Genomic DNA, 25,290 nt, shown 5'->3' with positions numbered 1-25,290 from the left:
GATGGGATAGGAAAGGCTTAGGAGTTGGAAGGAAGCGGCCGTGGCCTTAATTAAGGTACAGCCCCAGCATTGGCCTGGTGTGAAAATGGGAAACCACGGAAAACCATTTTCAGGGCTGCCGATAGTGGGATTCGAACCTACTATCTCCCGGATGCAAGCTCACAGCCGCGCGCCTCTACGCGCACGGCCAACTCGCCCGGTCAGTCCAATATTGCCGAATGGAAATGGCGCGTTTTAATTGTTTGGAATCCATGCAGATTTCTCATCATTGTGGCCTGTGATATTTTAGTTCGTCGTGATTGTAACAACACATTATTGTAACTATAATACTTCAGACTGTAACACCAAAATCAAGATGGCGGAAGTCATAGGGGAGCAGCTGCCTAAGGACCACGTGAGATTGCCGATTGATTAACGTTAGGGCGTAGCATCAATAACTTCATGTTGACGTCAAACCTTCACATATTAGTTTAGATTCCGCTCAAAACAGCAAGCACAAAGCTAAAAATTAGATACTTGGCAGAAAGTAATTGAAAAGATATATGCATTTTCTCATTAGGTTAGTTAGGTTAATCCAATACCCCTCCTTCATTTAAAATGTGAATTACACAAAACTAACGAAATTATTATTATTATTATTACTAGCGTATGGTAACGTACACAAATAATACAAAGATTAAATATACAGCACAAAATATCGTCGCTGGAACGGTAAAAGGTTGTATTCCACAAAGCTCTTCCATCAATTCTTCTCCTTAAAACTGGCCACGCCTCCCAGCCACGTATGGATACGCAGTCCATCAGAACAAATTTTGTTGTGTTCATTTTCCTATGCCCATCTGTAAAGGAAAATGAACCTTACAGTACCGTACTGTAGGAATGCACGTTTGCATTACGTATTTACGCACTCCTAGTGTACAATGCATGTAAGGTTCATTTTCGTTTAATCATCGACATAGGAAAACGAACACAACGGACATTGTTCTGATGGACTGCGTATCCATATGTGGCTGGGAGGCGTGACCAGTCTTAAGGAGAATAATGGATAGGAAGAGTATTGTGGAATACAACCTTTTACCGTTCCAGCGACGATAGTATATACATAATTACAAGATAAACACATAACATTGAAAACAATCGTGCAAGCAAAAGGTTTCAAAGAGTTAGATCTAAGTTCTCTAGCCATTGTATGGCCTCAGAAGAAGCCACCACAAAGTCCTGGCTGGATCCAGCGAATGCCCTTCCAATGCATTCGGTGACAATATGGTTGATGGTTTGCTTAACTGCACCACAGTCACAGGCTGGAGATGATCTCATGCCCCATTTAAACAACATTGATCCACATCTCCCGTGGTTAGTACGTACTCTGTTGAGGGCTATCCATGTCTTGCGGGGCAAATCAAAGCCAGCTGGAAGATTCTTATAATTGAACAGTGTCTGCCATTGAATCGGAGCTACGCTGTTCCACTCTTGTTGCCAATCAGTTTTTGGACTGAAATCCCTCCTAACAAGTTCCTGTGCTGTTTGAATAGGAGGAGATCTTGATTTGAGGTGACTGAATCTGACGTTAACATCTTTATGGATAGGGAGATCAGGATTGGTTAATATCTTATTGTATTCTCTATACAAGTTGTTCAATCTTCTAATTCTAAGAGGTTCTATGTGGCTGAGCACTGGCAACCAGAAAAGAGGAGTAGATTTTACTGTGCCACTTATGACACGCATTGTTTCATTCAAAACCGAGTCCACCTTTTTAGTATGAGAGCTGTTGATCCAAACTGAAGAACAGTACTCAGCTGTGGAAAGCACCAACGCCTCCCCTGGATAGGTACAGGTAACTGTGTTGCAAGTACTGAACTGAACGTCAGCATTTGGTAGCCAGACTATCACTTGTGATCTCCTGGCTAATGGTACACGAAACGAACTAACGAAATGAAACATTTCAGTAAATAAATACCACATGAGGTACATATTAATGTTGGAAATATTTCTTAGCAGACAAAGTAGAGGTCCCCATACTAAGAAAAACGTAAAATTAAACAATTTCCTCAGTTGTGCCGAAAGTTGAATGGCTAAAGGGCGCGGAAAAGTTTCAAATTGTGATACGTGGATAGTTCTATATAAATAAAAAAATTCGAAAATTACTTCAGGCCTGAATGCAGTTCCGGCAAAACGGCCTAAAATCACTTATTTCTTTACTCGTTTTCTTTCTTTATTCAAATCCTAGCCAAATTAACTTATTCTTTCTGTAATGTGTTCCTTGGTTCCATACCCTCAGGAGTTTCTTTTTTTAATTTTTGAAAAATGTCCACACCGAATGTAATATTAAGGGCTTAAGTGAAATAATGCATTGACTCACATTAGCGCTCGTAGTAGTGCTTAAGTGAAATAATGCATTGACTCACATTAGTGCTCGTAGTAGTGCTTAAGTGAAATAATGCATTGACTCACATTAGCGCTCGTAGTAGTGCTTAAGTGAAATAATGCATTGACTCGCATTAGTGCTCGTAGTAGTGCTTAAGTGAAATAATGCATTGACTCACATTAGCGCTCGTAGTAGTGCTTAAGTGAAATAATGCATTGACTCACATTAGCGCTTGTAGTAGTGCTTAAGTGAAATAATGCATTGACTCACATTAGCGCTCGTAGTAGTGCTTAAGTGAAATAATGCACTGACTCACATTAGCGCTCGTAGTAGTGCTTAAGTGAAATAGTGCATTGACTCACATTAGTACTCGTAGTTGTGCTTAAGTGAAATAATGCAGTGACTCACATTAGCACTCGTAGTAGTGCTTAAGTGAAATAATGCATTGACTCACATTAGCGCTCGTAGTAGTGCTTAAGTGAAATAATGCATTGACTCACATTAGCGCTCGTAGTAGTGCTTAAGTGAAATAATGCATTGACTCACATTAGTGCTCGTAGTAGTGCTTAAGTTAAATAATGCATTGACTCACATTAGCGCTCGTAGTAGTGCTTGAGTGAAATAATGCATTGACTCACATTAGCGCTCGTAGTGTTAAAAAAGGCAACCTGCTAATCTAATCGATCGGATAACGGTGATTAAGAAAAGAATTGCAATTTTTTTTAGTAAATAAAGAACGTATTCTCATACATTATTATATTTGATTTGCCAAAAATTCGCAGCTCTTATCCCTAAGATGTTTTCAGGATTGAATTACATGCCTGAAGGGCTAGAACTGTGCATTCTTTATAGAACAAACATCTTTGCCTAAGGATTCAGTAATTAGGACAGAATTGGTAGTGAATAAAGTAATGGAAATAGTAGTTTACTCGGTAAGTCTACTTGATGTTGAGCTTAAAATCCTTGCGAATCTTTTCCATCTCTCCTAAGTACTCGGTATTGCTCCTCTTAACCTGTTGGCTGTGTAGCTTTTCATCAATACCCTCTGAGATATTCTTGTCATGTGGAACTTGAGTGTAGTTATTGACGAAAATGTTGACCAGGACTTTCATACATTTCTTTAAAATTTTAAGTAATCGCACACGACACTTGCAAACGTATTCAATATTATTCAGGGTGTTTTAAGCAATTTGGAGACCTTATTTTACTACAGCCTCTCTCGACTGTCTAATTTCATAATACGTTGTCCATGTGTGGCACTAATGAGAGTTTAGAAAAGACAATAAAACTAAAGGACAACAGGAAAACTAAAGGACATCGAAATCTATCTCCGTTTAACTTCAAAACGTAGGAATAAAGTTCTAGATTATCACAAGCTGCTCTTCGTAAGTTTGTAGCATAATTTGACACTCCAAACAATATATTTCTTCCTTAGTTTCTCGAGAACGGTTATGCCCATATAACTAGCAACACACACCAAGATTCTTTGACTTTCTACAGGAAAGGTGGAACAGCGGGACTCATCGACAGCAGATTCCAACACATATAAGTTTTCATCTACCTTCCTTTTGGACAAATGCCACTGCTAGCTCCTTGAACGTGAATTCTCTTAATTTCGCAAAATTCAACTTCAGCAAATTTTAGACTTCGAATCTTCGATCAGACTCAAGTATCTTCTATAAGCTGCAGAGATTCCCTGCAAACTTTTTATTTATTTATTTATTTATTTATTTATTTATTTATTTATTTATTTATTTATTTATTTATTTATTTATTTATTTATTTATTTATTTATTTATTTATTTATTTGCGTTGCACTGACACAGATAGGTCTTTCGGCGACGATGGGATAGCAAAGGGCTAGGTTTCGGAAGGAAGTGGTCGTGGCCTTTGTGAAAATGGGAAACCACGGAAAACCATATTCAGGGCTTCCGACATTGGGGCTCGAACCAACTATCTCCCAAATGCAAGCTCACTGCTGCGCAACCCTAAACGCATGGCCAACTCGCTCGGTCCCCTGCAAAATGTCTGTCTGTCTGTCTGTCTGTCTGTCTGTCTGTCTGTCTGTCTGTCTGTCTGTCTGTCTGTCTGTCTGTCTGTCTGTCTGTCTGTCTGTCTGTCTGTCTGTCTGTCTGTCTGTCTGTCTGTCTGTCTGTCTGTCTGTCTGTAACTTGGATGTGAGTTTATACGTATTCCTGTATTCATCCAAAACGTATTTACTGAGATCAACAACAATTCGGAGGAGTGTAAAAGAGCTGTGTGTGTGTGTGTGTGTGTGTGTGTGTGTGTGTGTGTGTCATTAGTGAGTTTTCCTTCGTATGCGACAGGTGCCAGATATCAAAATAACTGTTCAATGTTTGGTGCCACTGGGACCGTAAATTGGCTTTGCATTCTCATTTAAGGTGTATGTTCCCTTCATGACATGCTGAACATTGACAATAGTCCACCATTTAGAAATTAACTTTTAAAATCGGATGGTACTATCGAAAATAAGCATACTCTCATTACGCAACATATTCGATGCCACAATATATTTTTGATCAAACACATTCATAGCTAGAACAACGTAGGTACTGCCTTTTAATAGCTGTGGGATACAAGGCTTCCCTGGTCAAATTTGGAGCCAGTTTTAATAAGATGTTCTTTCCAGAGCGAAATAAGTCTCTGAGGTTTGAAAACTTGCCTGATCAATAGTGAACTGGCATGCAGTCTTACCTTCAGGAATGTTAATATACACCCGGTGATGGTGAATGTCTGCTTAACATCTGGGATAACAAAATAATATTTCATTAAACCCGTTCGATCAAATATTTCTAATACATTCCATTAATACACATTGTCGAACAGAAGAAAGAGGGACTTGGAAAGATCAATTGGATCAGGAACACACATTTCTAAGATAACGCCACTTGACAGCTCAGACACCTTCCTATTGGTTCGATGATCAATCAATCAATCAATCAATCAATCAATCAATCAATCAATCAATACTGATCTGCATTTAGGGCAGTCGCCCAGGTGGCAGATTCCCTATCTGTTGCTTTCCTAGCATTTTCCGAAATGATTTCGAAGAAATTGGAAATTTATTGAACATCTCCCTTGGTAAGTTATTCCAATTCCTAACTCCCCTTCCTATGAATGAATATTTGCCCCAGTTTGTCCTCTTGAATTCCAACTTTATCTTCATATTGTGATCTTTCCTACTTTTATAAACGCCTTTCAAACTTATTCGTCTACTAATGTCATTCCACGCCACCTCTCCGCTGACAGCTCGGAACATACCATTTAGTCGAGCAGCTCTTCTTCTTTCTCTCAATTCTTCCCAACCCAAACATTGCAACATTTTTGTAACGCTACTCTTTTATCGGAAATCACTCAGAACAAATCGAGCTGCTTTTCTTTGGATTTTTTCCAGTTCTTGAATCAGGTAATCCTGGTGAGGGTCCCATACACTGGAACCATACTCTAGTTGGGGTCTTACCAGAGACTTATATGCCCTCTCCTTTACATCCTTACTACAACCCCTAAACACCCTCATAACCATGTGCAGAGATCGGTACCCTTTATTTACAATCCCATTTATGTGATTACCCCAATGAAGATCTTTCCTTATGTTAACACCTAGATACTTACAATGATCCCCAAAAGGAACTTTCACCCCATCAACGCAGTAATTAAAACTGAGAGGACTTTTCCTATTTGTGAAACTCACAACCTGACTTTTAACCCCGTTTATCAACATACCATTACCTGCTGTCCATCTCACAACATTTTCGAGATCACGTTGCAGTTGCTCACAATCTTGTAACTTGCTGAGACCAAGCACGCTACATCAAAGTTAAGTTCATTCATTACTTTGAGGAAATGTACTGTTAGCTTCACTAGTGTCTCGGCATTAATGCCTTTCGGTGGGTTAAGATCTATGATAGCCTTATAGTTTGAATGTAAGGATTAAAACATGAAAATCTGCATAGTGGCGGCTGCTTCATACTCGGATACATTTTTTTGCAATCCCAATTACAGTATATCTCGTGCCTTATAAATTAACTTAGCATTAACAGAAATTGCATGATAGTAACGAACTTACCATCATAAAAAATGGACTTTTCCATTAAAGAACATTTTTTGAGAAGATGCATTACCACAGCCTTTTGGACCTACCCTCCATAATAGCTGCCTATGATATGCACGGTGTGGTAGTCACGTTATTAGTTGATCGTATTGACTGATAGGCTTGTGGATATGTGAGGTAAATTGTGGCAACCCATATCAGAAGCTCTGGCGATTACCGCACATGAGCTGAAACTAACAATTCAAAAAAAATTGTTCTAAATAAAATGTTATTTTTCCTCCCTCTCACTAAATACACGTCACTATCAAGAACGAAGGCATCCTTTAAAAAATTCACAAACACAAAATTACTATCATGGATGGGAATATGTTCATCGTTGTAATTTCAAAGGTAATTCGCCTAATTCCAGATTACTTCACCTGTTACGCTTCAGATACCCAAGTTCTTTGCAGTGCAATATCCACTTAAAATTATCGGTAGACATGCACAAATTATTATAAAACACCTTCATATCCATGGAACTCGACAGTTTAAAACACATATTAATTGAAGGCACATTATGAAGTCTATCACTATTACCTATTTTAATAAAAAGAACACTGTCACCCTTGATCAAAACAGGATATGGAGCGACCTGTTTCCTTTCATGCATCCTCCTGAAGTCATCAAAGAAAGATACTTGGCAAAGTTTACTCATCCCTCTCCAATACTTGTAACCGTTCTTAGGTTTTCTCCTATATTTGGGGGGGGGGCTAACCGTGTGGCAGGAAGGATGATTTCTAAAAAGTGTAGGATTCTTATACATGTGTGCCAAGTTTCATAGTTGTATATTGTAGGGTTTAATAAATATATGCAATCGAAATACGTATATTATTTTTGAAACTCCCTGTATTATCATCCTCACCTACATCAGGCTATGCTTGTTTCATTTGGATTCCAGTATTTAGCTGGAATTCTATTTACATCTAAATATTGTTATTCAATCCTCGCGCTGTGTTCTGAACGTTTCCGTTGCCCAAATGAAAAATTGCAATGCACATGTTAAATTAGAGGACATGGCTGTTGGAATATTTACTAATCTTCTCAACTTTTTCTGGCGTGTTTATGCACGACTCGTTTGTAACTATGACATGTTTGTTCTATCACAGTCATACTCGTTGCGCTTCCAGCACAAATGTAGCAAATATTATCATACTAAACACGACTCTAGATGAATATTTTGACACTTGGGAAGCGAAGGGAAAGGAACTGTAAAAGTGTTCAAATACTTTAATAGGATTGTCATCATTTGAATGAACATTTCATAGGCTTTCTGCTGCATATTCGCCAGTAGTGAAACACAGTACATTTCACAATCCATAAGCTCGCGCATACGGTTAATTTTTTTTTTTCTTGTGGCTATTGCTAGCTTGGTGCAGCCCTTGTGGGGACAAGGGTGGATTACATCTGCCGTGTATGGGGAACTGATTGTGGTGGAGGATAGTGTTTTGTGTGGTGTAAGTTTAAAATCCCCGACCCGACCGGGAATCGAACCCGGCACTCTCTGAACCGAAACCCACTACGCTGAGCTTCGAGCCAAGGAGCCGAACGCTCATACGGTGAGATTCTGCGGAACAGTTAACATCACAGAATCCGTGCACTGATTGCGACACTGCTTAAGGACTTCATGAAGAAGTCCATGCTCTGTCTGATGTTAGAACCACAGGGTATATCGATATTATTGTGTGCAGAGACGGTGACAGATCTACATTCATTATTGATCCAACAATCAGTTTAATGCCAAACAACGTTTGGAATACTTCGAATAATACAGACTCAACAGAAAGTTATCGGACTTATGGTTGGCGCAAGGGGAACTACGAATAGAACATGCACCATTCAACGTTTGCCCATTCTTAACAGTATTACGAAAAATGTAGCCCTTACAGCCTTTAAAGGATCTATTACAATACTGAAGCACCACCTACATCAGCAATGACTTCTTCCATTGCAAGCCACATGAGATGACACTATGTTGAGCGAACACCAACCTCTATTGTGGGATTTAAATATGGCACAATCAATCAGTCATCAATGATCTGTATTTAGGGTGGTCGCCCTGGTGGCAGATTCCCTATCAATTGTTTATCTCATATTAAACCCATCATTCTAGGTTCAATATTTTCATTCATTTATTATCGAACATTTCCCTCGGTACTTTATTCCAATCACTTACTCCTCGGAATATAAATGAATATTTGCCGCAATCTGTCCTCTTGAATTCCTGCTTTATCTTCATATTATAATAGTTCCTACTTTTAAAAAAGCTCCACTCGAGCTTATTCTTCTACTTATATCATTCCACGCTAACTCACCAATGACAGCTCAAAACATATCACATAATCGAGCATCTCATGTCCTTACTCCCAAGTGTTCCCATCCCAAATTTTGCAATATTTTGTAACACTACGCCTTTGTCGCAAATCGCTCAGAACAAATCGTGCTGTTTTCCTTTGAATTTTTTCCTAGTTCTCGTATCAATTAGTCTTGGTGAGGGTCCCACACTTCCTACAGTTTGTTAAAATGACATATTTGTAGACGTACGCCTACTTTAAATTGGATTCTTTTTTACTTATATTCAAACTAGCAAAATATCCATGCTTTGTTACGGTTTAAAATGAAAGTTATCATTCAAAGTTTTAAATTTTGCAGGGCCCATTCTCGGCTGAACCTGTAAAATACACCCTAAGTTCGTACGTCGAACGGTTTTGGAGGAATTATTATTTATGTTCGGACCTAACACTCATTTCAACCCCATAGAATTGGATTTTTAGAAGTAAAATGTTTTTGAAAATATTTCTTATTTAATATCTTGGAGACAGAAGAACAACATTCGTGTAAAAGTTTTAGTTCTTACGTGAAACGGTTTAGGGAGAATGAATATTGTGATTTTAGAGTCAAGATCTATCTAAAACCCTTAGAATAGAGATACACTGCCTGACAATTGCTCAGCAACAAACGACCAATGAGAGCAAAAGGCAATGGAGAGGGCGGGACGTGTTATACGCAACAAAGCTAGTGCACGAAAGCTCTGTATTCATTCGACATTTCAAGCAGTGCGGTGTTTGACGAAGGTTTTTGTTGAACCTATTCGTGCGAAAGTCCGTGTGGTACGGTAAAATGGCTGCAAGACATCAGTTGAGTGCGTACGATCGTGGACGAACAGTTGAACGACTCGAAGCTGCTCAAAGTGTCACTATTGTGGCCACAGTAATGGATGTGTCCGGAAGTGTCGTCTCGCATTTAAAAATGGCCGCTGAAGGTAGAATGCTATGCGAAAGCATGTCAGTGGTCGTAGAAGGACCACCACACCGCAAGAGGATCGATGTGTAGCCTTAGTGGTGAAAAGTAACAGACATCTCACTCCTCGTCAGATAGCTGCAGACCTTGCAACCACTACCGGTGCATGTGTATCTGCCAAAATCTTTTCACGGCGATTAAATAAATCTGGTTTATATGCTCGGAATCCTGCTAAATGCATCCCACTTCAACCACGCCATCGTCGAGAAAGAGTTCGTTGGTGTCAGGAACGAATTGGTTGCGGTAAGTTACAGTGGTCCAGAGTGGTTCTCGGACGAATCCCGCTTCACTGCGACAAGTTATTCTGGCCACCAGTTAGTGTGGAGAGAGGGGAAACTCTTTACACACCACAGAAAGTTCATGAGCGTCTCGGTATGGCCTGGGCGTTATGGTCTAGGCTGTATGCACAATGATCGCACACCTCTGCATATCTTTGAGTGATGTACAACTGTATTCTGGACCATGTTCGTCTTTTCTTTTAGGGGTGCTGTAGATCCCGTCCTTCTGTTTATGGACGACTACTGCTGTATCGGACACACTGAAAAGAATTGAAGTATGAAATGGCCTGCGTATTCCTCAGACTTAAATCCTATAGAACATGCCTAGCAGACGTGTTTCTCAACGAACTCCCCCTCCCCGAACCGTGCAAGAATTGAAAACCGCCTTGAGAGAGGAGTGCGACAATATCCCCCAAGGACTCCTCAACAGTTTAGTAGACAGCATGAATAACAGGTGCAAACTGTGCATTAGTGTCCGAGGAGGAAATATTCCTTACTGAGAGATTGGCATCGACCTTTCTTTTGCAAGTCTGAACTGTTTCAAACAAGAATCAAGAACGTTATTTATTGATATCGTCCCTGTTCTGCCAAAACGGCGAATGTTACAATGCTCTTCCTATCCATTATTTCCCTTAAGTGTGGTCACGCCTTCCACCCATATATTGATATTCGGTCCATCAGAACAATTTTCGTTGAGTTCATTTTCCTATGTGCGTGTGTAAAGGAAAATGAACCTTAAATACATCACACTCTGGGAGTGGGTAAATGTCATGCAAACATACATTCCTTCAGTATGGTACAGTAAGGTTCATTTTCCTTTACACAAGCGCATAGGAAAATGAACTCAACGGAAATTGTTCTGATGGACCGAATATCAATTTGTGGCTGGAAGGCGTGATCAGTCTTAAGGGAAATAATGGATAGGAAGAGCATTGTAACATTCGCCGTTTTGGCAGAACAGGGACGATATCTTCATGCCTATTATCCTGCTTCCCATGAAGTGAACTCTGTACCACTTTTCCTTGTCAATATACCACTCCACCTATATTACGTACTGTGTTTCATGTCTTCCATTCTTGTGCACCCTTTAATCGGTAGAGCTGCGGATAATTTTCTTCTTTCTTGCCTCGGCTGCTGTAAAAGATATACCTACCGCATTGTTGAGATTCCCTCTCATTGGTGATCAGTCCTTTGTCGTCCACAGGGTGCTGCTGAGGGATTGCCTAGCTAAAGGTTACCATATGACTACTGAATAAATAACTGTTATGACTCATACTGATTTTTGTAAAATAAAATAATTCTTTATTAATAAATTAAGTGAAATCATTATCATGGATTTAGAAAATGAACCAAATTTATAGTATCCAAATTATATAAGTGCAAACTCAAGCTTTATAAACACAATTAATTTAAAATCATAATAAAAAAATAATTAATTAAATAATTAGTTAATAAAATTTTAGGATAGAAATTATCCATTTAAAAGTTTTGAACTTGATATTTAAAAAAACACCATTGTTGAAAATAAAAAAATTATGACGTTATTACAAATTATTATCACCTTTTGATACACTTAGAACATTCCAATCACTTTCTAGGAGTATATTCTCCGTAATTAATGCACATTATTTAGCATTTGAACTCTCATTTTATAATAATGAGGATGAATACACCATTTAAATTAAACCACTGTGTAATGTGACATCTTTTGACTCAATAAGTCTTGCAAGTATTTTTATTGAAAATCTGGACATTACTGAACTTTCCGTTAAGCATAGCTCTATTTTTTTTTATATCACCCTGGATTATGTAAACTTTCATATAAATATTATATTGAAAAATGAAAAGATTTATTTGACAAATTTTTCTTGACTATATTATCATCAATATCATCACACTTTTATTAGTAAATTTATAATTCAGTGATCAATTTATTCGTTCAGTAATTCCGAGAAAATTTGTTGTTGTTTGTTATGTGAGGAGAAATTTTGAATCTAACACTTCGTGTACTAATTGTTACGCGCCCTACCATTTCTAATACTATATAAATGAACATTATAATTAACACTCAAAATTAGATAGGAATTAATGAGAAACACACTATATTACATTATAGTTACAGAAGGGTTACTTATGCAAATTATTTATAATTCAAATAAAAACGACCATCATGGTTAACTGGTAATTTGTGTACAAATTCATGTTCTATTTACACTATCTTATTCACTCACGCACTGTTGTTCATAAATCAAACATAATAGACTTCAGATTGCATCATTACGCATAAGAAAATTATTATCCTGCTCAGAGTCCATTAACTTCAAATCTCTGAGTAAGGATGGTATGTCACCATGACCATATCAACATCTCAGGGCTTTCCTGACTCCATTTCTCTAATATAAATCGATGAATATTACAAAATAAATTTATCCAAAATTAACTGGCAATAAACCAAAAGAAACGTGATAACAAACTGAATCACATCAAATAACATCTTATGAATACTTATTGTGATACAATCTTCGCATATCAATTGGGATCATAGACTATCTTTTTAAGTCATTTACATCGATAAATTTACTTGGTTTTGCATATCATTATCTCGCTTAAGATGGTATGTCATGTTGCCTCAGCATCTGTTCATTGGGATAATTCACCATTATTAATGCACCTTAATTACAAGAAAAACATGGGCTTGTCCTCCCGCTCACTTTCATTATACCCTCGGCTCATCATGGCTGGCATTTATTTTCACATTCACAATATCAGCTTTGCATAGCTTGAATATTATTTCACTTTATTAGCACCTACGGCTTAATTATTTCCATCGCAGCTCGGCGGCTGGTAACACATAATTAACTCATTTACCTTGAGACATTCGTCTTCAGTGCATAATCAATTATCACATAATATCATCCTCTATCATCGTTTGAGCCTTATGACATAACATCTTTTCCTTGGGTTCATTCTCCCCAGTTATTGAGATATTCAACTACAATCTCCCAATTGAGTGCTTTATATCGTATCGCAATAATATTAATCAAATCCATTCAAATCCACTGTGACCAATTAACAAAATGATTATTCTTCACCTGTCCATAATCTTGTTATTCAGGTGAAGTATGTATCAAAATAACGGAAATTATACAAATAACCACGAATAAAAGAAAATTTGATATAATCAAAATAATTTTATATCATTTAATTAGCAAATCGTAAGTTCATAATGTGCAATCATCAAAAAAATATTGACGGTCCCTAATATCGTTTAAATGTAGGCCTATGCATTTAAACAAATTAGTCCAATTGACAATAATAATAAAATGAATATTAATAATATTAATAAGAATAATAAGAAAACAAATAAAATTGACACCATCATGCATGAATAAATTGTCATTATCAAATCTCCTCTGTGCTATACCCTAAAATATAATTACAATAACTACATATCTACTTGACAGCTCGCGTAACTGAATAATTAAAATAGTATACTCCATGTTAGATTTTTATATGAATCATTTTACTCACATTTTGCAATGAAGTTTCGCCCATGCTAGGGCATCCGCCGATGTGGAATTAGAACATGATTACAAAGAAAATATGCATCTTCATAATACCGACGTATCCATCCATGATATTGGTTGCACTATTCACACGCATTTTATATATCCTTGATGCCTTAATTCTAACACTAGAACATTTAAAACACATAATAATACGAAGAGAATTATATACACTTTTTATTTCTCACTTCTCCTCTGCGTAACACGCGTTTTGAAGGTCTCTAGTGTCGTTTACTATGTGTGCTGGACTTACTATTGTGTGAAAGTATTTTCCCCGCATACCTGCTTTGCTGTCCTCGAGCCGATTTAATCCTATTTACCAGTTCCTTGGCCTCTGTAGTAATGTTAATGACTTATTTGTAGTAGAACGGCTCACTCACTCTCTTTCCCTCTACTTGTCTGTTATGAATTAGTGAAACCAAAAGTGTTTCCGAGCCAGCTGGAGTACCGCCTGCCTTTCATGGAAAGAAGTTTTCTCCGTCTCCCATGTAACAGTCAAATATAACCAGTTAATACGCACTGAAAATATCATCTGTGACCAACTTGTCATAACAAAATCTGGTATAAAAGTTCTAGATGTATTAACATATCTGACGTGTGCGATAGTGTTGCTAAATAAATATAAAGATTCATTTGAAGCTCTGCATGTTAAGTAATTGTCTTACACTGTCCCCTAAGATACTCCTCAAATAGGAGAATTGACATTACACGTCTACTCTACACGACCGTCGAAAAACAGGTGATTCTTCTGCTAGGCGTCCTGTGCCTCCCTGGATTTCTTCGCGGAATGGCATAAGCTGACTTAGGGAGCGACTTTTAAGTCATGCATCCCTTTCTGGTACTTCATGAATGTCACACTTCATCAATAAAATTCCGGTAAGTCGATTAATACACTGCGCTCACCGAATTAATCATAGACATTTACATAATTGAGATGGCTTCGGTCGAACTATTTCACCTGTCGTAATGCTGGGTGTAATACCTCAATGGCGGGAATATCCTCACACCCTCGTCCACAGACACATCCTCTCTTAATTAAATATTCGCTGCACATCAACAGAATTATTATCCTTCACTGTTTATAATATACAAATTGCAGTGTCTTTACAGTTGAAAAATTATTAACTACTGCCAGTTTCTGTCAAAAGATTGAATATTTGAGGGCGCTCTATTCGAAATATTCAGAATAAAAGCTTCTGATTGGTTGAGAGGGTTTTCTAACAGGGAAGTTGGACTGTTTCCACTTCAATTCTGAGGGGTGTTTGGTAGATATTTCTGTCTTCCTTCATCATTGTCCCTCGTGTTTCTCTCTCACACACTATGGAAAAGTACTGAGCGTTGACCTTGATTGCTAGTGGGTTTGGCGTCTCCCTGCCGTATTGTTCAGAGATAATTACTTTATTGGGGGACAAAAGAACGTGACTTTAAGAGACTCCTTAGGTTTAAGGCTCCCTTTGTGTGGTCCTCCTTTCTGCAGTACTGTGAGAAACCGAGTTTCTACTATGTGGAAATATTCCATCTATGATATTCATTACAGTTATAAATAATGCAACTTGGCTCAATTCCATGGATGCACTTGCCTGTGATTATTCCTTTCTAACAATGTCTGTTCCTTAGTAATTGTCAGGCAGTGTATGACTCTTAGGACATAAAATAACAACTTTCTCGTAACATTACAATTTAGCACGTCAAACGGTTTTGGAGAGATGGTAAATTTCGTTTCAAGAACTAACGTCATTTATCTTTGAGCTGGATTGTTTTAAAATATTTCCTATTTTACAGCTAGGAAAATAAACACATCAATTTCAAATTTTGTCTTCGTACTGTACATTAAAAGGTTTCGGAGGAATGAATATTTTTATTTTGGGATATTAACCCCGTTAAACTCTCCACGGTTTCATTTTTTAACTCCTAGGATATAATTTGAAATCTGAACTTTGTAAGCGAGCGGTTTCAGAGAAATGAATATGTTTGTTTCATGCCACCCCCACACCCTCAACCAGTCAAAATTCCTCAGGAGTGTATTATTTTAAGACCATTTCTTATTTAATATAAGGCAAAGAATTGTGTGTGTGTACTCTGATAATAATCGAGATGAAACTTCCTTTGATATTTACTATATGTTAGCTTGTAGAAATGTTATAATTTGAAAGGTTTAAATCTTTTAAAATAAGTTTAGAGACATTCAGTGTGCGTAAGAATACGTAGGTACTATTAATGTAATAGATATTCAAAAAATTGCGTCCTACACTCGTGTACTGAGTTTAAGATTATTTCATTTACACTTCTCAGCTTTACAAATTTATTTTTTGACAAAAGAGTCGGAAATTTAAGTCCAATATCATGGCTGTTGTGAAACCTTGATTAGTTTTAGAACTTCAACAACTCCTGCATGATCAAAATCCTTACATACGTGAATTATTTTTAATTATGTCGTATTTGATACGTACGACATAAAAGAACAACCTTCTTTTAAAATTACAACTTCCTACATCAAAAGGTCAAAACCACTTATAGGTGTGTTGTTTTAGGACCACTTCTTATTTCAAATCTAGGACATAGAGGAGCAAGCATCGTGTGAAATTTTAATTTCGTAAATGAAACGGCTTCAGAGAAATGAATATTTTTGTAACCAGGCCTCACCCGCCAGTCAAAACCCGTTAGGGTATTAACTCCCAGTTCACCCTTAAGGGCTGGTTCCAATCAGTCACCACTGATCCGCATCTAGGACAGTCACCCAGGTGGAAGATTCCCTATCTGGTTCTTTTTTTTTCACCTAGCCTTTTCTTAAATAATTGCAAAGCATTTGGGAATTAATTGAGCACCTCCCTTGGTAAATTATTCCAATCCTCTTCCTACAAACTCTAAACTTATTTAACATCTATTACACAACGGAGCAATCATTGAGTACAATTTCAACCTTGTCCGGTGTACGGTCTCGGAGGAATTAATATTTTAGTTTTCATGGTTTTACCCCCGTTTCATTCCCTTAGGGGTGGAAGTTTTTGTAACCCTTCCTTAGTGAGCACCTACGCAATAGAAATGTATCCCCAAATTCCAACAGTTTTGACTGGACGTTGATTGACAGTCAGTCACAGCTCTGCCTTCTATATATATATCTATAAATTAATAGCTGTAGTACCCATCGTTCAAGGGACTATCATATAGCACGTGCAAAGTTATCTAACTTCCCAGCTACTTTCCGTCAATATCAGGCATGCTATTTTACTTGGGACGTAGTAGTAATCCCATCCATCGGAGATGAGTGGCAGCAGAAGAGACAAATCACATCACAACAATGGTCGATGATCAGTTTTATGAGCTTTCGATATTGAAGGCCTTGTCCGGCTCCATGGCTAAATGGTTAGCGTGCTGGCCACGACGTCCAGGCCGCCTACGGGTATCAAATCAAAAGACCTCCACCTGGCGAGCCGAACATGTCCTCGGACACTCTCGGCACTAAAAGCCATACGCCATTTCACTTCATTTCATTGAAGGCCTTCATATTTAGTTTTCTTTCGACTCTGGGTTATTAGAGCATGTAATATAAAGGCAGTCCTTCCTTCTTTCATGATTCCCTCTTGTCTTATTCTTCAAGTGATCGTTACTTTGCAGTTTTCTCTCATTTTTATAACCATTTTCACAATTTTCCTTGTCGATACGGACCGATGATCGCACCTTATGACAATCATGACAAAATCCATCGCCATTTGACACAATTAAACAATATTTCCATGTTAGCAGTGCTCGGCGTTGATATGAACTAAGCAACAAGAGTCTAAATTCATGAATTCTATTATCATAGTGGGTATGGTAAAACTGTTTAAGACATAAAAGATTGGAACTTCTGTTCTCTATAACTTATGTAGTACAGGGCGTCAGGAAATGTTCTCCGCAGCGCCTAGGTGCTGCTGTGCGAGGTTGCATTAGCAGTTAAGTTGCCAGCACGGCTACTACCGCTTGTATCAAAACAAACAAACAAAGAAACAACAAACAGTAAACTTTGTACTCGCCACAGCAATTCATAACAGATGCTGGAAGTGTTGTCCTTGTGTTCGAAGACAAACTTCAACACGTCTACACATAGTGTCAAAGACTTTCACTAAACTTTCTTGCGTAATGGACTCCACTTAATTAATGATATTCACTTTAAGTTAATCAATCGTTTTTGGATTACTTTTGTACACCTGTATGTTCCCGGTACATCGTGGACTGAGCCGGTCACACGAAATTTACTTATCAAATCCCGAACGGTATCCCAATTTGGACACTTTGAATTAGGAAACCGTGCCTGAAATTTTAGTTTAACATTTTCTGTAACCCAATCGCCTTCGCGAAAAACGTCTTCCATCAAAAAAACACTCTCTTCAGTAGTAAACTTTACCGCCTGTATTCTGTTGCACTATTTCAGTAATCTATCTGAACGTTCGGTCACTGCAATACACACTGACGATTTCGGCAGCCCACAGCTAACACGTGTGGCTTTTCCTGTACTGCTACCCTGTTGAACTTGGCCTGCCGGCGAGCGAGCGAGCGAGGGTGACAGATGTGACACCGTGCTGCCAACTAAACTGCTCATGCTGCCATACTCAGCAGCACACAGACACTGCGGAGAACAATTCCTGGCGCCCGTTACTTTTCGATAGGACCAATAATATGTGTACCGCATTTGAAAAATAATAATTTTAGGCACCTTCCTCTAAACTACCGTTTTATCCAGCATGAATAAAAATCATTTATAGCCTAGATTGCAGTGCCTCATTCCTCGACTTTACATCCCGATTTTCATTAAATTCTCTTCAGCTATTTTCCTGTGATGCCCGTGCATACTTACAGATAGACAGACAGACATCACTGAAAATCAAAAAGTATATTCCCTTGTTACTGTGCACACGGCCGATACAGAAATACCATTATTTTTAAATTCTGTGCAATATACAGAGAAAACTCGTATTTTATACATATAGAAGATACTGTATGTGCGAACATTACACTTACTCCAATGCTGAAGCCAATATTGGGGAAAGTAAATAAGTCATGTTTTTCTTTTCCCTTTTTATGAGAGGGTGTTCCTAAGTTCGAAACCCATTTTTCCTGGAAAATATAAATGTTATTTATTCCAATAAGATAATATTTCTGTTGTTATATGCATTGTTAATAAATGTGTTTTGGAATCCTTTGTTAAATAATTACAGTATATATCAATTGTTATTCGAGAAGTAAGACAAATAGGGTGATTTATGCTCATTCTTGTTGAACTGAAATGAGATGTTCTTGTTTGCAGGGATTCATCAAGATCTACAAGCAGTTCTTCCCACAAGGTGATCCTACGAAGTTCGCCTCACTTGTCTTCAGGGTGTTCGACGAGAATAATGTGAGAAATTTTTATGTAAAACAGTACAAATTTACACCAATAACCTACCAGAGATAAGCACATGATAGTAAATCAAGGCTGAAGGGCATTATAATCACGTGCAAAGCTTGAAAGAAATGGCATTGGGTCTAGAAGCATTTAAAAGAGACACCCTGGTGTCAGGGTATCAGTGGTAACGTAAAATTTTGTTTTGGATAATCAGGTTCCTTCGGTTGAATATTGAGATATGATATTGATATTGAGAAAAAATATTTTTTTCAATGACTTCTATTGACATGATACTGCATAGGCTTTTGGGCTTATGCCGTGTCAAGAAAATAAGGTGAAATTCTTAACGTTTCGCAGAGAACTGTGCTCTGCGTCATCAGAAGAAAATCTCGACTGTCCACGAGAAAGGCTTCTTAAACAATGACTTTTTTGGAATTTAGACGTTATAATAGAAGTGGAAATGGTACGTTCATTCGTCACCAGATGGCTCCCCAAACGTGGCACAACGCTAGCGTTCAAAGCGGAAGCTGACCGAACCATCAGAAACAGTCTAACAGGTTCACATAACATGTGTACGCAACATATGACATTGATAGGTGTATGACATTGACACAAGCCTGGAACGAAACATCTGGCGATGAGGAACGTACGAATTTGGAAAACACCGAGATGAAATAAGAATAGTGAAGGGGACAGGGAAGGGAACTACCTACGTAAATCCTTCATTGCTGGCAACCAGGTGTTACTTAATTGATAGCCGGTGTTCCTGTTGAAATTGTTAGGATTTCTACGTATTTCCACAGCTTCCTGTATAATCCTGGGCCTGTATTGTCTAGTGTGAGTAAGAGCTCGAGCATCCTGGAACATGACATCATGACCCGACGATAGAGCGTGCTCAGCTATTGCCGATTTGGCTGGCTGGTTGAGACGAATATTACATTCATATTCCTTGATACGGGTATCAATGGACCGGCATGTTTGGCCGGTGTATACCTTACCGCAAGTACAGGGAATTTCGTATACCCCAGGGTGTAAAAGTGGGGACAATTTGTCCTTAGTTTTACTCAGACTATGAGCAATTTTAGTGACGGTGCCAAACACGGTTTTTACATTGTGTTTGCGGAGGACCTTCGCAATTCGATCTGTGATGTTGTGAATATAAGGCAAGTAGGTAGTTCCCTTCACTTCTTCCTTCTGTGAACTTTGCTTGGTCGTTTGTCTGGGATGAAGAGCTCTATGAATCTGCAAATCGCTGTAACCATTACCCTTGAACGTGACTTTGAGCGTGTCCATCTCCACCTGGATATTTGATGGCTCACAAATTCGTCTTGCCCTCTTGGCGAGTGTCATGAGAATGCCTTGTTTTTGTTCTGGATGGTGGTGGGAATCTGCATGAAGGTGGCGATTTGTGTGGGTAGGCTTACGATAGACAGTATGACAATGATTTCTATTGTTCTGGTAATTATTGGCTTTAAGAAATGCAGTGAATTTTACTTTTATTGTACAGAATTATAAAGAACTAGTTGTTCAACCGCGTATCGAGCTTAAAATATTGCAAGAAAATAACTTCTAGAAAACATTCTTCCGAATCATCTTTCAATTTAAACTTCTCCATTTTGATCTCTACTTAGCTCATAGAGTACGAAATTACGTAACATGAATTGGAAATGACTTCAGTGATTGTGTGATCATATTTTGCTACAAATCGAGAAAAGAATAAATCTACTTATGATACCTGTATTCAATTTACTAAGACAATGGACTCTTCTATCTCTATCTTACAATTCAAGGAAAATTTAGCTAGCGATTAGTGGAAACCAGATTTTGTGATGTTTGGAATAAATACTTTCAGTATTGGAAGTTTTGGTTATCGTGACTGAGGATAGCACACAACTAGATTAATAATTTAACATTTCTTTGATTCAACCATTCTTAACCTGCGATAAAGCACGTGAATTTTTATAAACTTGGCATGCGGCATGGTCAGAGAAGCTGACGTGCAGGGTAAAGTAGGGTGGTAGCGCGATAGACGAGTAGCATCATCACTGGCTTCTCACCAGGGTGGATGACTTTCGAATCCCGTCCGATATACAGGGTGTTAGTGTAAGGTACGGCAAAACGTAGGAGAAGAAAATATCTTACATATACATGGTCCCGGAATCGCTTTATTCACGTGTTAGAACTCACTTTCTGTAACTCTGCACATTACATTAATCGTGGGAAATACACTGGAACAGAACGTACCAGCATGAAATGTTCAAAATGTACTCCGTTAGCACTGTTACATGCATCAGCCCGCCGTCACATTGAATCCCAAATGCGCTTGTGTATCCCTGGAATATTGCGCATGGCAGGGCCTCTCAGAGTGCTTGCACCGGTGCATTGCGCGGCTCAAGGTGCATAAGACGACTTCGCTAGGTTGACCAGAGTGCTGATCCCCCACTCCCCGATTTTGAACACTGAAACAAGCGACGTCATTTTTATTCCTCAGTAGATCTCGAATTTCTCATTGGCTGATACACACAGAAGCTTTTGAAGGTAACTGGTGATGGATATAAAACATTTTGCATTTAACAGTGATTTAAAGAAACTATTTTTAATATGACAGTGTTTTCTGAAACTCGGTAGTTACACAAACGAATAAAACTCATCCTTAGAAATCTACTGTTATGCATATCTCAATTCTTGAAACAATGGTATTTAGAGGGTTTTGAATGTAGAGGATTCGCATGTTTTCATGCGTTGCTTGCTATGGTCCATGAAACACGCTTCCTATTTATTACACTCCACTTCTTTTCTGACGAAGATTCACCATCCCGATAGTTAATAGAACTCCATCCGCAGAGAATTGGTAAGGCCGGGAGGCGAATAAGTAATTTGATATCTTTTTGTCAGCCGGAGGACCGCAGCACCTTAAAGAAAATACGAGGATTGGGGCAAAAGTCATGGCAACTATTTTTTCTTGTAGATATGTGAACGGATCACAAATGTATATGTGTCGTGTGGAAGTTCTGCAGGCATAATGTGTATGCAGAACAACAGACGGCTCTGTGATAGCTGGTAGTAGCGCAGGGAGGGCTGTGAAATCAGTCAGTTGGTGGATGTCGTGCGAGATGGAAGTAACCCATGTTGAACAGAGCGCTTACATCAAAATAGCCGTTCTCCGAGAGAGAAATGCGATGGAATGCCACAGTGAATTAGTGGAAGCCGTTGGGAATAATGCAAAACCACATAAAGCAGAGTGTGTAGGGCAGCTACTGCGACGTTGGGGATGGGAAGAATTGGAGCATCCATGGTACTCTCCCAACATTTCGCCTTGTGACTTTGATCTCATTCGAAAGATTAAGGAACCACTACGCGGTAGGCGGTTTGCAACACTAGAGGACATTGCTAATGCTGTGCGCCAACAGGTGACCCGATTCACATATGGTGTGGTATGGTATTCAGCGCCTCCCACATCGTTGGCAGCGTGTGGTGTCAGTAGCAGGGGACTACCATGAGGGTCTTCTGGCCCATGTTTGTCGTGTCAACTTTATGTGTACTGTGTTGTCACTCTTTTGCACCGGGTAGGCCATATTGCCTCCCGAGGCTGAGTAGACCCCATTCCAGTCCTCGTATAACTTTTCAAATTTCCTGGCAGAGCCGGGAATCGAACTCGGGTCTTCGGGAGGGTGGCGCCCAATCACACTAACCACTACACCGCAGAGGCGGTCTTTGGTTTATATAATAAAGCAAATCCTATTTGAAAGACGAGGTTTGAGTAATGACTCATGATTTAGTACTGTGCTGTGTCCCTCAAAATTCTGCGATGTCACTCTTTTTTTGACACTCCTGTTCCTCAATCTTCACCTATGAAGGAGGTCACGCTGCTGATGCGTCATATGTAAAGGAAGACCTGTTTGGGGACGAACACACACACCCATTCCAGAGCTAGAGAAATTAATCAGGCGCGATTACAACCCCCGACTCGTTCAATAATCGAACCCCGAGTCCTCTGAACCGAAGGTCAATACGCTGACAATTCAGCCAAGGAGCGGGACATTTAAAATAGATATATGTTCAGTATGACTGAAAATATTTTTTTTTCCTTCAAGAAGAAATGCATGTTGTGTTAACAGTAGTACCAGCACCTTTTCTGTGAACGCGAAGAGGGAGGTAGTGAGGAAAGAAGGAAGATAAGTGACGATCGAATTGTGGTCACACTGACACCTCACCACAAGAACTCGTACCTATGCCGAGACTCTTTGTACTGAACGCACTTTGGTTCATTTCACGTTAAGAAAACAGTATTGCTCTTATGACAACAGGGTTGCCATATCGAACGGCTCTGCGCAACACAATCACGGGGGAACGGCGGCACATTAATCTGTGAAATTCAATATTTAACTTCAGGATAACAAGCGGAATACACTAAGCTGCAAATAATTTGTATGAACTAAAGGGGGCGGGGAGTTTACAGGGGCTATTTTTTGTTTGTACAGAATCAGAGGTAAACTACGGCACATAAAAAACCTCTGCATTGAAGTGTATGGTAAATCGGCGGAGAAAATAGGCAAATAATATTTGTATGGGCTCGAAGGGTGAAGGATGCATATAATAAATTTCCCCAGACGGGCTGAGTGGCTCAGACTGTTGAGCCGCTGGCCTTCTGACCCCAAGTTGGCAAGTTTGATTCTGGCTCAGTCCGGTGCTATATGAAAGTGCTCAAATACTCGTGTCGGTAGATTTACTGGCACGCAAAAACCCCTGAGGGACAAAATTCCGGCACCTCGGCGTCTCCGAAATCCGTAAAAGAAGTTAATGGGACGTAAAACTATTATTATTATTATTATTATTATCATCATCATCATCTGTTTACCCTCCAGGTTCGGCTTTTCCCTCGGACTCAGCGAGGGGTCCCACCTCTACCGCCTCAAGGGCAGTGTCCTGGAGCTTCAGACTCTTGGTCGGGGGATACAACTGGGGAGAATGACCAGTACCTCGACCAGGTGGCCTCACCTGCTATGCTGAACAGGGGCCTTGTGGAGGGATGGGAAGATTGGAAGGGATAGATAAGGAAGAGGGAAGGAAGCGGCCGTGGCCTTAAGTTAGGTACCATCCCGGCATTCGCCTGGAGGAGAAGTGGGAAACCACGGAAAACCACTTCGAGGATGGCTGAGGTGGGAATCGAACCCACCTCTACTCAGTTGACCTCCCGAGGCTGAGTGGACCCCGTTCCAGCCCTCGTACCACTTTTCAAATTTTCGTGGCAGAGCCGGGAATCGAACCCGGACCTCCGGGGGTGGCAGCTAATCACGCTAACCACTACACCACAGAGGCGGATTATTATTATTATTATTAGTCTATTATTATTATTATTATTATTATTATTATTATTATTATTATTATTATTATTATTATTATTAAATTTCACCAGGCAATGCGGGGTACTACTGCGCTGTTGTATCGCTTAACAAAAGACAATAGTAAAAATTAAATGCGGTCTTAAAGAAAACAGCGGTAATTAAAATACGCTTAAGAAAGAACAGCTAAATAACAAAACCAAGCACAAACAAAACATACGACACATTTTTGTATCAGTACAAGTTATGCCATGACTTATCGCTGCACACCACAGCATCAAAATCCTCACTAACAACTTCTGTCCAGTACGAAAATAATACAACACACAAAAATACTATGCAATATACAACCAAAATAAAATATCTGCCATTAGACAACTTTATGGTACTCACTCAACAGAAGACAAGTACGCACTGATTTACAGCCTAAAAACACACATGCAATAAAGAAACATTGTACGTGACTTCACTACAGAAGTGAGCTGCCCGCGATTCACAGATGCTTGTACCAGAGCAACATAGAAGGCAAATGAAGCAAGGCAACGAAGCGATGGCTGTTCCCGCCATTGTACTTCCTCCCTTCGAATGTACTTATGAAAAATAAAATGTTATATAGTTATTTTAATACCTCACGGGCAAAAATGCCTCATCCTTTTTATCTATCTTTCATAATACATTACAAAGTACAGTATAATATCCCTTAACCACGAGGTATTACGGGACTCTTAGAGGGGGTATGTTCAATCGTTGTAGGTCCGTAAGAGCAATACTGTTTTCTTAACGTGGAATGAGCCATAGTTGGAACTCCCTGTCGTAGACAATCCTTTACTCATCGCTAGTTACCACTCATTTCTAGATCAGTTGCGTTACGTGCCGAGCGAGTGGATGCGCGGTTTGCGTCACATAGCTGTCAGCTTTCATTCGCGAGGTAGTGGGTTCGAACACCACTGTCGGCAGGCGTAGTTT

The 25,290-nt window shown here is 39.1% G+C and overlaps 1 protein-coding gene across 1 annotated transcript in view; it reads left to right on the top strand.

Moving 5' to 3' along the window:
• Positions 1–25,290, top strand: part of LOC136858255 (frequenin-1) — a 435,568-nt gene that overhangs the window by 337,022 nt on the left and 73,256 nt on the right. The window contains exon 4 of the mRNA XM_068225291.1: positions 18,905–18,994. Within this exon, the coding sequence (XP_068081392.1) occupies positions 18,905–18,994 (90 nt within the window). The remainder of the gene's footprint in view (positions 1–18,904; positions 18,995–25,290) is intronic.

This window comes from Anabrus simplex, chromosome 1 (genome assembly GCF_040414725.1).
Source record: "Anabrus simplex isolate iqAnaSimp1 chromosome 1, ASM4041472v1, whole genome shotgun sequence".
In the NCBI taxonomy this organism is placed as follows: Eukaryota; Metazoa; Arthropoda; class Insecta; order Orthoptera; family Tettigoniidae; genus Anabrus; species Anabrus simplex.
The sequence above is the reverse complement of the archived record's forward strand: the minus strand, read 5'-3'. Positions and strand labels throughout refer to the sequence as shown.